The sequence below is a fragment of the Nerophis lumbriciformis genome, linkage group LG01, assembly GCF_033978685.3.
Source record: "Nerophis lumbriciformis linkage group LG01, RoL_Nlum_v2.1, whole genome shotgun sequence".
NCBI classification, from domain to species: Eukaryota; Metazoa; Chordata; class Actinopteri; order Syngnathiformes; family Syngnathidae; genus Nerophis; species Nerophis lumbriciformis.
The window spans coordinates 23,847,501-23,862,744 of NC_084548.2; the positions used below are offsets into that span (position 1 = coordinate 23,847,501).

Sequence of the window (15,244 nt, forward strand, 5' to 3'; positions counted from 1 at the left end):
CCCTCGATGTCCCTGACAAAGAGAGCTGCAGCGAGCATGACGTCATACTTGCTTTGCGCTGTTGTTCTCGTTATATGGAAGTAGAATTGTCTCACATCAACTTATATATATCAATATGATATTAATACATATGCATATATTAATAAATATACAAATACAAATGTAATATACAAATAAATAAATAATTTGTAGAAATAAACGTGTATTTGTAAATACATTTTTGAGATTTGAAAATATGTACAAATAAAATGTATAAATATAAAAATGTGACATACAAATAAATCAAGAATTTGTATAAATAAACATGCATTTGTAAATATATTTTTGAGATTTTAATATAAATATGCTTGATTTTGTATTTGTATTTGGGTTAGGGTTCAATTGAATTTGCATATGTGGATCGCTTTTTTGCTTTTGTGTCGATGAGACATTCCTCCCACAAACCAGATGCACAAAATACATGTGACCTACACACTCCCCTGAACAACCAGCAGAGGGCACTGCAGTCAGAGCGGTCTCGGTCACAGAGCATTATAAGCATTATATGCAAAATGCCCGGAGTTCTCTGCACAAAAACAATCCGCGTCTTTACAGAGAGAACACACAACGGGCCTGAGCTTGCTAACGTTAGCGTTGTATTAGCTAATGCTAATTTACCCATTTAATCTGAAAGACCGTGCTAGCTGCTTATTTTATTGTATCAATGCCGTTTAATGACCTTGTCCCGATGTAGATACTGCGCTCATATCAGTGCAATGTGTGTCAAATCATCATCGTATGTCAATCATCATATGACTCTCCCTAGTGTTCCTCTGATTGGCTCGCCAGTGTCTGACCATGTCTATGACCGAGACCGCTCTGGCTGCAGTGCCCTCTGCTGGTTGTTCAGGGGAGTGTGTAGGTCACATTTATTTGTGCATCTGGTTTGTGGGAGGAATGTCTCATCGACACAAAAACAAAAAAGCGATCCACATATGCAAATTCATTACAAATACAAATACAAAATCGAGCATATTTATATTAAAATCTCAAAAATATATTTACAAATACACGTTTATTTATACAAATTCTTGATTTACTTCTATGTCACATTTTTATATTTATACATTTTATTTGTATATATTTTCAAATCTCAAAAATATATTTACAAATACGTGTTTATTTATACAAATTATTTATTTATTTGTATATCACATTTGTATTTGTATATTTATTAATATATGCATATGTATTAATATCATATTGATAAATATAAGTTGATGTGAGACAATTCTACTTCCATACCGTTAGACCACCTTTTGTAAATGGCTGTCTGCAATATATATAAAAATCACGTCCACATCGCAGACATGTTGACAACGCTCCAGGCAATGGTGTGAGTTTTGTTTACATCTGGTTTCAGTAGTGCGGTTTTCGGTGATCAAAGTCTTTTTTCGGTGGTCAAAGTTATGTTTGCAAACACACCGTCCGTGCCTGAAAGGTGATTGTGCGAATGAGGAAGGGTTGTTGTCTGTCCGGGGAAGCGATGAACCACGAGACAAAAGTGAGGTAAAACCTGTTGGAATTGGGCCATTTGTTATCATAAGATTGGTAATAAAAGTTAATGATAGCGTCAGACTTTGTGTGATTTCTTCTGGGGGCTACAATATATTTTATTACTTTTATTTGTTTTCAAGTAAAAAACAGCAACCTTATTCTCAGGCGGCTATAAAAATGCCATGGCGGCGTGCCACATTCAATTACATGAAGGGGGACATCCTGAACACTACTTTACGTGTACGTACGACGCACCATGGGTCTCATGTATTAAGACTTGTGTGGCGTTTCTACGAGCAAATTGTGTACACTCAAATCAAAAAAATGCACGCACCACAAAATTCAGATGTGCACACACACATTAATCCAAGCACGTTTCCTCTGTACATCTCAATCAATATAGAATTGTGCACACATGTTGGAGTGGTTGGCCACTCCCTGTCCACGCCTCCTTTTAAATATGAAAATCATATTTCAATTAGCCATGCTCTTGAGATTCCCCACTCTGCACAGTAAGAAATCAAAGAAATTGAGCAAGATGGCTTTTTTTTTAACTCACAATGAGTTGGAGTTTCTTATTGCTGGAGTGGAGGGGGGCAAAAATGTACAGTATTCTATGTTTGCGTTTTGTGTAAAGAAGTGCATGACAAATGTAAATTATTATTCATATGAAATTTTACCCCAAACATAATTCTGGACACGTCATGCTCTGTCACGGATTACACTATAAAAAAAAAAAAAATCCCTTTAGTTCCAGTGGCCCATGTGGCGCGCGTGACTACGACATGAACTACAAAGCAGAAGGTTTTGAGTTAAAATCCAAGTCGTAGTTGAGGTAAGGTCTTTAAACTTACGTGTTACGGATGTTAAAATGGCTTAATATGCTAAACTTCAGCATAGTAATGAAAAAAAGTGGATTGTTCATTGTGTTGCTCTACGTAATATTAGTTATATGGTAGTGGTACAACCATGATTTCAGCCTTTCGAAGCTCCTCTTTTATATTTGTCAAATCCTGGTTACGACCCTGCCTAAAATATTGGTTTATTGCATTTTTGCATTAAATATACGAGCAAATGATAATGTTTCCGGATGACATATACATATTTGCAGTGCCGGCCCAAGCCTCCATGGGGCCCTAAGCAAAATTTGATTTTGGGGCCCTCTATTTCTGCCAATAATATTGATTGTTGATCATTCATACACCTACTATAAACTCATTGCGGCTCTGGCAGTGTTGTTTACATTATCCTATTGTCAGCCTGGCATGTCTTTAAAAATGGCATGTAATTTATAAAGATATGGGGGTGGCCCAGTTAAGAACATAAATAATACCAATGAATGAACGAATGATGTCCAGAGTGCCACATATGGTTCCTAATCTTAAAATGTAGAAAACATTCAGCTACAAGAGTGGCCTGGGGTTGAACAGTCCAAGTGATAAAGCTTTGTATTTACAGTAAAAGTGTCATCTTGTCTCATCAGTCTTGTACATATTAGTCTTTAATTACTAGTTTATATTTTTAGTTATTGTTCATATTTAATGTTTACTTTGTACAAAGAGAGCGCAGTCTACTGAAGTTAAATTCCATGTGTGTTAAACATAACTGGACAATAAAGCTGATTCTGATTCACTTTATTATTTTTGGTAACAAAAACCTGAAACAGCAATGTGCAAAAATAATTCGTAGTGCAAGAAAAACAATAAAGTGCAACAATAAAATCACTTAAATATATATAAAAAGGAACAAATTCAATTGTACAAAAAACAACATAATTAAATTAAATATCAAGCAAATACTTAAATAATATTAATGAACAGAGTTACCAGAAACAAGGTAACATAACGGTTTATAAACAAATATAAAGTTACTACATATTAAAACTATGTAAATGTACATAACGATGTGCAAAAAATTTTTGGGGAAAAAATCAAAATAAACTACCTTAAATTAAGGTCCTTAATTCACACATTTGACCATCACATCACAGTTTTGTTCCTCTGTTCTTCACCACCCACACCACTCCACTCACTCCTTAAAACCTGTGCTTCCTGGCTTTTCTGGAGGCAAAGTCATTTATGACATCACTGTAAGAAATCTGATGGCCGACTTTGTTATTAATACTAATCACTGCCAGTCCACTCAGTCTTTCTTGAGCCATGGAAGATCTCAAGTAGTTTTTTATTAATTTGAGCTTGGAAAAGCTCCGCTCTGCAGATGCAACAGTCACAGGAAGAGTGCAGGCTATCCGCAGAGCTACCCAAAGATTTGGGTACAACTCACAGATCTCATTTTGAGAGAGGTAAGTGAGCAATTCAAAGGGGGTCATCTGTGCTCTAGGGAGTTCTGGAAGGTTCTCCATCTCTGTGGCCAGTGCACTCCCATCAATATCAAACTGTTCTCCAAAGGTGAGTTTGTCTCTGAGAACTTTACACTGGTCCTTCCTTGCCTGTGCATCAAGTTGGCTAAAGTTGAAAATCACTCCAAAAATGCTTCTAACCTCCCCTACGGACTGAAAGCGGTCCTCCAAAGACTGGATGGTACAGTCTACCACAACATTAAAAAAGTTTACTTCCAGCCTCTTCATGGCATCAGATTGTGGCTCATCAGTCATCTCATAGGCAAAGTGCCTTTTTGTCGTTCGCAACCTCTTCTGTTTCAGCACAACTTCAGTGTTCATTTGTTCACATGTCTCTTTTGCTGAGATCTGTGCATCTTTAAAACCAGTTGCCCTGTAACTGATTAAATTTTCTTTGTTTTTCTGAATGAGCCCCACTGCAACATCCAACTGCATGTTGGCTGACTGAAGTAGTTTGCTTGTGATGTTAATCTTGGAGAGAATGTCATACCAAACCACACAGCAAATGTGAAATCTGAATGACCCGATTTCTTCAGCAAGCGAGTGGGTCTCAACTTTTAGTGTAGGGTCAGTAGTTTTTTCCCTGACTTCTAACAAAGCCTCTCTTACCTTGTCTGCTTGGTAGCGTAATGGTTCAATACTTTTAACCCGGCTTTCCCATCGTGTCTCACTCCAAGACTTGAGTGTGATGTTCACATGTTTCTTCAAGATTGCCCACCTTTGAGGGGAAGCTGAGAAGAGTTTATATAATTTTTCCACGTGTCCAAAAAAGCAAGTGGCATCCAGGGACCCTTTAGCAGCATCGGAAACCACTAGATTTAAGCTATGGGCTGCACAAGGCACATAAAAAGCACGTGGATTTTTTTTTGAAAGCCTTGCCTGTACACCTTTATTTGCACCTTTCATGTTTGCGCCATTGTCATATGATTGTCCCCTACAGTCCTCAAAGGGGATGTTCAACTCTTCAAGCCTCTGAATAATTAGTTCAGACAAGCCTTGACCAGTAGATTCAGGAGCTAGAAGAAACCCCAAGAAGTGCTCCTTTACCTCAGGTGTTTTGTCAATATTTACAGTGCGCACAACAACAGACATCTGTTCTTGATGACTAACATCTGGGGTGCAATCCAGTATTACAGCATAGTATTTTGACTGTTTGATTTCAGACACCATTGTCTCCACTATTTTATCACTTATACAGGTTATCAACTCATTTTGAATAGTTTTCCCCAAGTATGTGATATGCTCTGCTCCACTGTCAATGCGTCTCACGTGATCTTTCAACACAGGATCAAATTTAGCAATCAGTTCCACTTCTTTTAGAAAGTTCCCATTGTTCGCCTGATGTAATGTGTCAACAGAACCCCTCAGTGCCAGGTTCCTTTCTGCCAGTGACTGGATAATAGTGACTAAGCGTGTGAGAACGTCTCTCCAGCGATTCTTTTCTGCCTCCAGGAGGCCAATTTCTGTCTCATCAATAGTTTTCCCCTTTGAAAGACGCAAGGCAAATTCCTTCCATTTCACCATGTTGCTACAATGATCTTCAGTGTTTTCATGCTGTTTCAGCAGTGCACCTATGTTGACCCAATCCCGCTGTCCCTCGGCTGCCAGTTTTAAGGACTTTTTGGAAAATAATTTGCAGCAAAAGCAATAGACTGCATCTTTACTTTTTGAATAAGTCAGCCAGCTATGCTTGACTTTTTCCCCATTGACTAGCTGTCTGTAGGTATAATGATGATGAAAACTTCGGCCATCATGCCGTTTGGGGAATGAAAAGTTATCCTTAATAGACAGTGGTCCTCTGATCACCTGCTCAGTCCTGTCTGAATCTGAGAGGAAAGAAGGCCACTCAGCTGGGTCAACTGGCAGAGCTGATGATGGTCCATGGTGTGAAGAGGAGGTTGTGGTGGAAATTGCTGAGGAAGTGACCAAAGAAAGACATTGACTAAAAAAGAAGGACCTATAAGGTCATTAAATTGCACTGTTGGACATAATTATTAATCTCAGAATGTTCTGCAGTACAATGAGCAATTATAAAGGGTGTTTTGCAGTTAACTTACTAGATAAATCAGCTGTGGCTTCAGACATGGAGGGAACAGTGGGCACAGAGGATGGAGGTGTGTGAGAGAGCACTGTAGAGGATGGAGATGGACCTAAGATGAAATACATACATATAGGCACACATATTAATGAGATACTTTGACTATATTAATTTCCCTTCAGGTGTAATGTTTATACTAAGAAATTAAATGTATACTGTATGGTGACAGTCTTTTCCTCACCTGATTCATCACTCACAGTTGAGCCTGAGGATGTGGACTGGCTCTGGGCTGATTCTGTGCCTCCAAAGTATTTTAACAATGCTCCTGGGGAAGTTTCACATAACTTATGAGTTGATGTAAAAAATAATGTTTATTTTACTCACATAAATTACCGTGCTCTGCTGCAAACAATTTGTGCAAACAACATATCTCACTAGTAACCTGATGCTAAAAACATATTGCTAGCACCGCGCTAGCTAGCTAACGTCACCTAGCTAAAGCTAATTACAGCTACAAATCTCTTTGATAAACTTTTTATTACCGAGTCATGCAAACATACCTTTATCATGGCATTTTTTCTCCTCTTCCACTTTCTTCTTCTTCCTTTTTTCTGCACCTGAAGGATATGTTCTTTTTTGTGACATTGTTTTGCCTCTATCTGCGCTTTTGATGCCCAGTGCGGCAACCGTCACAGGTGCAGCAGAGGCAGCTTTACATTTAAAGAGAGGCAGGAAGAATCACTAGGCCTAGATCAGCAGCAGCACTCTGTTGACCAAAAATTGTGTTTTTGTACAATAATATATCTTTGATCATTTAGAATTCATCAGTCAGACTCGTACATGCAAAAAATAAAAAATAAGAATTTTTTGTTAATTGCTTTTGGGGGCCCCCTGGTGGCCGCGGGGCCCTAAGCAAGCGCGTAGTACGCTTATGCCTTGGGCCGGCTCTGCATATTTGTCATGTGATGGCTTATATAGCAATAGGTGCTTTGCCGCCAAAAGTTCAGGAACTTTAAATTTCTAGAACCTCTAGTTCCTGGAACTATTGGTTCCTGTAAAAGGGTGTGGTTTTGGGTTTCCACCGCATTTCACAGTTCAGGGTAGTTTATACAAATTAGGTTGACGTATGGAGGAATTGTTTATATTTCTACACTAATACCATGTAAATATTCAGACGATATTAGGTCATATTTCTTTTACTAAAGTGTAAGTAAATGAAATACAACACAATAATATACAAAACAGTATGATTTAAAAAATAAAGTGTACCGAATTGTTCTTAAAAAGTCAGGCTTTTGTCCGCAGTGTCCAAAAGTCAGAAAGTCCCCCCCCCCCCCAGTAAATGATACATTCATGTAGGTCAGGTGAGTTCTTATGGTCAATTTCATCTGTAAATAACAATATATAGATAATAAATGTTAGTGTTTATCTCACAGCGACGACACAAACACATTGGATTCAGCGTGAGCTAGCATTAGCATTCTGTTCACTCGGGTTGAGGCTAAAACTACACAAATGACATGTCACTGACTATTTTTACAGCATGTAATGAAATAAATGGTAAATATTTGATGTGATTTACCTTCGTTCCACTCGTTTGCCTACTTAATTTTACATTTACCCAATAGAGTCAGAGTAGTAAGCAGCTGAATACTTTATATTCCTCTGTAAATACGTTTAAATGAGTCCATCCACTTCTCGTAGCTTCACGTATTGAAATGAAAAATGTAAAACATATTAGACAGCATTAAACTGCATATATATATATATACATATATATATATATATATATGTATGTGTGGGGAAAAAAATCACAAGACTATTTCATCTCTACAGGCCTGTTTCATGAGGGGGGTACCCTCAATCGTCAGGAGATTTTAATGGGAGCATTCGCATACCATGGTTTATATAGGGCACAGAGTGGGTGGGTACAGGCTGGCCTAGGGGCGTGGTGATTGGTTCATGTGTTACCTAGGAGGTGTTTCCGTCTATGGCGGCATGTTGTTACAATTTCGCTGCGCTTGTTGAGGGATGACAGGTCTGGACGGTAGATAATAAACAGTTTCTCTTTCAAGCATAGGTTGCATCTTTTATTACCACTATTGTAAGGTGTGCTGGATGCAAGAATTTGCCATGTTATTGAATATTCAACATTATTGTCTTTGAGGTCCCAAATGTGTTTGCTGAGTTCTGTGGTATTTCGCAGGTTTTTGTTCCTGAAAGAAGCCTTGTGGTTGTTCCATCTGGTTTTGAATTCACCCTCGGTTAATCCTACATATGTGTCGGATGTGTTAATGTCCTTGCGTATTACCTTAGATTGGTAGACAACTGATGTTTGTAAGCATCCCCCGTTGAGGGGGCAATCAGGTTTCTTTCGACAGTTACATGCTTTGTTGGTTTTGGAGTCGTTCTGACTGGGGGTCGACGGCTCATTTGCAATTGTTTTGTTGTGGTTTGAGATGATTTGTCGTATATTGTTCATGCAGCTGTAGCTCAATTTGATGTTGTTCTTGTTGAATACTTTTCTTAGGTTGTTGTCTTTGGGAAAGTGTTTGTCAATCAGGTTGAGGAATTTGTGTCCAATGTTCGTTGAGACGTTTTTGCTGTATGGGGGGTTGTACCAGATGATGCCGTTTCGTTTTCTGTTCTTTTTTGGCTGGTTTCCTGGCGTGGGTTCATAGGTGAGGGTGAAATTGTATCCGCTTTCATCAAGGGCTTTTTGGTACGGGGGGGTTGCTTGGTCAAATTCAGCTTTGCTAGATGACAGCATCGATAGCCTTTTATTGATTCCGGTAGGGAAGGAGCGCATCAAGAAAGTAAACAACCTCATCATAGCTGCCGATAAAACCACAAACTTCTACAGAATGGACATACCAGAACACCACACCTTACTGGACAGAAGCATCACCAAATCATACAAAAAAGCGCAACCCAATACCTTACAGAACATCCACCTGGAAAATAAAAGGATCGCGGCTGAACTGGACATTGAGGACAGGGTGGACGCCACAGCCAACAAGGAAGCCTTCATCACATTGAAGGATCACAAACCCAACTTCGCAAATAACCCAACATGCCGACTAATAAACCCAACTAAATCTGAAATAGGAAAAATCAGCAAAATAATCCTGGACAGAGTCAACACAAAAATCAAGGACAAAACACCACTCAACCAATGGAGAAATACAGCAGCAGTAATCAAATGGTTCAACAACATCCAAGACAAACAACAGCACAACTTTATCTCCTTTGATATCGAGGAATTTTACCCTTCCATCACGCAAGACCTACTGACTCAAGCACTAGACTTCGCCTCAGACTACGACTCAATCACAGGCAACGAAAGAAACATCATCATCCACGCAAAAAACTCCATTCTCATCCACAACAGTACACCATGGCAAAAAAAGAACAATGCAACATTTGACGTCACTATGGGAAGTTTTGACGGAGCAGAAACGTGTGAACTCGTTGGGAGTTTCCTCCTCTCCCAGCTCGCTAGCCTCAATCTGAACCTTGGTATTTACCGTGATGACGGACTGGCAGTGTGTCGCGCCTCGCCAAGGAGCAGCGAGAATACCAAGAAGCGCATATGCCAAATTTTCAAAGAGAACGGCCTACGGATCACGATTGAAGCCAACAAGCAAACCGTCAACTTTCTTGACGTCACTTTCAACCTGAGAAATAATAGCTACCAACCATTCACGAAACCCAACACAACACTCCAATACGTGCACCATGACAGCAACCATCCACCCACCACCACGAAAAGAATACCTACCGGAATCAATAAAAGGCTATCGATGCTGTCATCTAGCAAAGCTGAATTTGACCAAGCAACCCCCCCGTACCAAAAAGCCCTTGATGAAAGCGGATACAATTTCACCCTCACCTATGAACCCACGCCAGGAAACCAGCCAAAAAAGAACAGAAAACGAAACGACATCATCTGGTACAACCCCCCATACAGCAAAAACGTCTCAACGAACATTGGACACAAATTCCTCAATCTGATTGACAAACACTTTCCCAAAGACAACAACCTAAGAAAAGTATTCAACAAGAACAACATCAAATTGAGCTACAGCTGCATGAACAATATACGACAAATCATCTCAAACCACAACAAAACAATTGCAAATGAGCCGTCGACCCCCAGTCAGAACGACTCCAAAACCAACAAAGCATGTAACTGTCGAAAGAAACCTGATTGCCCCCTCAACGGGGGATGCTTACAAACATCAGTTGTCTACCAATCTAAGGTAATACGCAAGGACATTAACACATCCGACACATATGTAGGATTAACCGAGGGTGAATTCAAAACCAGATGGAACAACCACAAGGCTTCTTTCAGGAACAAAAACCTGCGAAATACCACAGAACTCAGCAAACACATTTGGGACCTCAAAGACAATAATGTTGAATATTCAATAACATGGCAAATTCTTGCATCCAGCACACCTTACAATAGTGGTAATAAAAGATGCAACCTATGCTTGAAAGAGAAACTGTTTATTATCTACCGTCCAGACCTGTCATCCCTCAACAAGCGCAGCGAAATTGTAACAACATGCCGCCATAGACGGAAACACCTCCTAGGTAACACATGAACCAATCACCACGCCCCTAGGCCAGCCTGTACCCACCCACTCTGTGCCCTATATAAACCATGGTATGCGAATGCTCCCATTAAAATCTCCTGACGATTGAGGGTACCCCCCTCATGAAACAGGCCTGTAGAGATGAAATAGTCTTGTGATTTTTTTCCCCACACATACATATATTGCGCTCTACTACGGTATCGAGCACTATTTTTTGGATAACCTTATTAAGACATATATATATATATATATATATATATATATATATATATATATATATATATATATATATATATATATATATATATATATATACATATATATATATATATACAACATTGGACACAAATTCCTCAATCTGATTGACAAACACTTTCCCAAAGACAACAACCTAAGAAAAGTATTCAACAAGAACAACATTAAATTGAGCTACAGCTGCATGAACAATATACGACAAATAATCTCAAACCACAACAAAACAATTGCAAATGAGCCGTCGACCCCCAGTCAGAGCGACTCCAAAACCAACAAAGCATGTAACTGTCGAAAGAAACCTGATTGCCCCCTCAACGGGGGGTGCTTACAAACATCAGTTGTCTACCAATCTAAGGTAATACGCAAGGACATTAACACATCCGACACATATGTAGGATTAACCGAGGGTGAATTCAAAACCAGATGGAACAATCACAAGGCTTCTTTCAGGAACAAAAACCTGCGAAATATCACAGAACTCAGCAAACACATTTGGGACCTCAAAGACAATAATGTTGAATATTCAATAACATGGCAAATTCTTGCATCCAGCACACCTTACAATAGTGGTAATAAAAGATGCAACCTATGCTTGAAAGAGAAACTGTTTATTATTTACCATCCAGACCTGTCATCCCTCAACAAGCGCAGCGAAATTGTAACAACATGTCAACATAGACGGAAACACCTCCTAGGTAACACATGAGCCAATCACCACGCCCCTAGGCCAGCCTGTACCCACCCACTCTGTGCCCTATACAAACCATGGTATGCGAATGCTCCCATTAAAATCTCCTGACGATTGAGGGTACCCCCCCTCATGAAACAGGCCTGTAGAGATGAAATAGTCTTGTGATTTTTTTCCCCACACATACATATATATATATATATATATATATATATATATATATATATATATATATATATATATATATATATATATATATATATATATATATATATATATATATATATATATATATATATAGGGCAGCATGGTGGTACAGGGGTTAGTGCATGTGCCTCACAATACGAAGGTCCTGAGTACGATCACAGGCTCGGGGTCTTTCTGTGTGGAGTTTGCATGTTTCTTCCGGGTACTCCGGCTTCCTCCAACCTCCAAAGATATGCACCTGGGGATAGGTTAATTGGCAACACTAAATTAGTGTGTGAATGTGAGTGTGAATGTTGTCTGTCTATCTGTGTTGGTGGCGACTTGTCCAGGGTGTACCCCGCTTTCCGCCTGAATGCAGCTGAAATAGGCTCCAGCACCCCCCGCGACACCAAAAGGGACAAGCGGTAGAAAATGGATGGATGGATGGACTGCATATCGTTTAAAGACTATAGGGCTGAGTAAAAACACTGGAAGATAGTTCCACTGATCAGCGTTCAACACACAGAAGTTCCTGCATGTCGAAAGTTTTTTACGTTCTTTTTTCACTATGTTGTATAAGAAATACACAAGAAACAAGAAATAAACAAGTCGCCGCGTATACTCTAATGGCAGTCGTGTGTTCGAAAACAAAGTTTTTCCGAACGCCCCTGACTGTGTTCAACCAGTCAGCGTTCGAAAAACAGTCGTTCTTCGAAAAATTCTCAGGACCTTCCAAAAGTCCCCCCTCACTGATAGGAACTAAAACAAATTCCTGAAGAACTAAATCTACCTGGTTAGTTTTTGGTGGAAACACAAGGGGAACTTTATCTAAAGGAAAAGTTCCTGAAAAAGTTTCTGCGGTGGAAAAGGCCTAATGTGTTTGCAATCTCTCGGTTGTCCTCAGATGAGCCTTCCATTGTCGCTTCCAGTCATCCTGGTTCTCCATACATTCGGCCCGCTCATTGGTGCTCCTGCGTCTTTTTTTAGTAAATCCACAGATGTTACTGTGGGACGTCCTTGTGACCAGTGCCCATGTGTTTGTGTATGCGAGTCTCAGCCCCATGCTGCTTTTTTGTCGCTCACCCTGAATATTCCAGCATACAGATTTTCGTTGATAACATGTGCGCCTTTGTTGATGTTAGCACAGAAGTCCAATAACAGAACACCACTCTGATTCAGATCTGGGAGGCAGTTCCTCCCAATCACGCTGTCGCTGCCATCTTGGGAGTTGAAGTCACCCGGGGGGACGCCCTGCAGCACTCCCCTCAGGGTCCCCAAGAAGGCTGGGCACTCCGACCTGCCATTTTGTGCATACGCTCAAACCAAAGTCAGCACCCGTCCCCCGACCCGAAGGCGCAGGGAAAAAACCCTTTAGTTCACTGGGGATTACTCCAACACACAGGCGCCAATGCACAAGCTCAGGCTCCTTCCCCGCCATAGAGGTGAAGTTCCATGTCCAGACAACCAGATTTGGCAACTGAGGACCGGGTCACCAAGGTATTCCTCTTCGACTGCTACCCAGTCCACATAAATGAGAGTCCACTGGGCGAGGTTCGTTTCCTCAATTTTCTTTTCTAGAGTCTTTTGAACCGCTCCTAGTCTGACCCAGTTGCCTTGGGAAACCCTAGCAGGGGCGTTTGGCCCCTGACAACTTAGCTCCTTGGATATATATTGGGTACTCAAACCTCTCCACCATGTTAAGGTGGTGATTTATGGAGGGGTAAACCAGTAATGTCCAAAACACAGTCCTTGGACCATTGTATAAATAAAATAAACACAAATACCCAGCAAAAAATGTTAAATTCAGCAGAAAAGCCTGATGTAATGGGAATTATTTACTAAATACAATACGTCCATAAAAATGTGTAAACTTTTTTTTATGCCTGTGCAATCCATCCATCCATTTTCTACCGCTTGTCCCTTTCGGGGTTGCTGGGGGTGCTGGAGCCTATATCAGCTGCATTCGGGCTGAAGGCGGGCCCCGGACAAGTCGCCACCTCATCACAGGGCCAACACAGATAGACAGACAACATTCACACTCACATTCACAGACTAGGGCCAATTTAGTGTTGCCAATTTTACCTATCCCGAGGTGCATGTCTTTGGAGGTGGGAGGAAGCCGGAGTAGATTTAGATTTAGATTTTAGATTTAGATTTATTGGTCCCCGTTGGGGAAATTCATTTTCACTGCCGTACATTTAAACAATAGACATTACACATCACAAAACACAAATACATCATACATAACCAACACATTTATAGGCTTGTCAAACAGGTCGGCCGGGCCTGCTGTTAGGGCGGCTATAGCTGCAGGGATCAGGCTTTTCCTGAGGCGGGCCCTCAGGAATCTGAACCCTCCGAAAACTTGCATGGAGAGAACATGCAAACTCTGCCCCTGCAATCCACCACTTAAAAAGCATTGCAACCCTGTGGGAAACACTGTACACACCAAGATACTCTTCTGTGCAGAGCCAGGTGGTACTGGACAGCATGCAGTCCAACCGCAGTTACAGTGTGGAGGTCCAGGCTGTCTGCTACTGGAAACAAACTCAGCTAAAAGGACCTCGAGCCATTGTTCACTTTCAAACCCTGCATGGTATGTTAAGAGTGTTGGAAGTGTTGATATTAGTGTAATACTTTCTAACTTGATGGCTGGAATTGTTGGTTCAAATATTTTTATAGACAAGTCAAGAGACCTACCAGGTGACATTCTGGATGTGGGGACACCTTTCTATCAAAATGGACAGCTACAAGTTCACATTTACTGGAAGAGCAGCACAGGTGTGTAGCAAGGTAGCTCAGGTTAAGGATACATTCCCTACATGCTTATATTTTTTAGCTTGAGATTGTTTGATACCACTTTTTCAGTGGGATACCAACACCAAAACTACTCCGTTGATACCAATCCGTCCACTTCCTTGTTATAGTAATACATTTCTATGCATGTACTTTGCTTAAAAGGGAACTGCACTTAAAAAAAAAAAACACCTATCATTCACAATCTTTAAGTAAGACAGCGTACTTAAAAAAAGAAAAACATGAGTTCTTGTTTGTAATTAAATGCGAGCAAAAGTCTGTTCACAGTGGAGCTTAGGAGAGTCAGTCTATTCTGCTTATAAAGCGCTTTAAAAAAATCCAAACACTTCCATCAACGTTTTATATACACGATGTAAGTATATACATGTATGTAATGTAGTAAAAGCCACATTCATGATAACATTGTGTTTATCGTGTTTTGGTCATTTTAAGTATCTGGCGGCACATTAATTTCACAGACGCATCACAACATTTGCTTTTTCCTGCAACATCATCACTGAATATTACTCACTGCAGACTTCTTGAGACTTCAAACATAATAAATCATCACTTACTGTACAATGTCTGCTGTCATTAAAATGCCGACTGTTAGGATGTTGGTATATTCCTGTAATATAATAATCATAATCCTTGCAAAGAAAGACAAGCGTGGAACCAAACGTTTTTTCTGGGTCTTTTCCGCCATTTCCAGGGTCTAAATTGGCTGTCAAAGAGGACCAACTTCTCAGTTTATTTCCACATCATCTTACTATTCAGGTCAA

General features: G+C 40.1%; 1 protein-coding gene across 2 annotated transcripts in view; it reads left to right on the forward strand.

Annotated features, from left to right (window-relative positions):
- The window catches only part of LOC133617638 (anosmin-1-like), a 61,992-nt gene that overhangs the window by 28,985 nt on the left and 17,763 nt on the right, over positions 1–15,244 (forward strand). Inside the window, exons 8-9 of one of the 2 annotated variants that reach the window (XM_061977735.1) lie at positions 14,136–14,262; positions 14,349–14,447. In XM_061977735.1, the coding sequence (XP_061833719.1) occupies positions 14,136–14,262; positions 14,349–14,447 (226 nt within the window). The remainder of the gene's footprint in view (positions 1–14,135; positions 14,263–14,348; positions 14,448–15,244) is intronic. The other variant, XM_061977745.1, reaches the window with a different exon arrangement.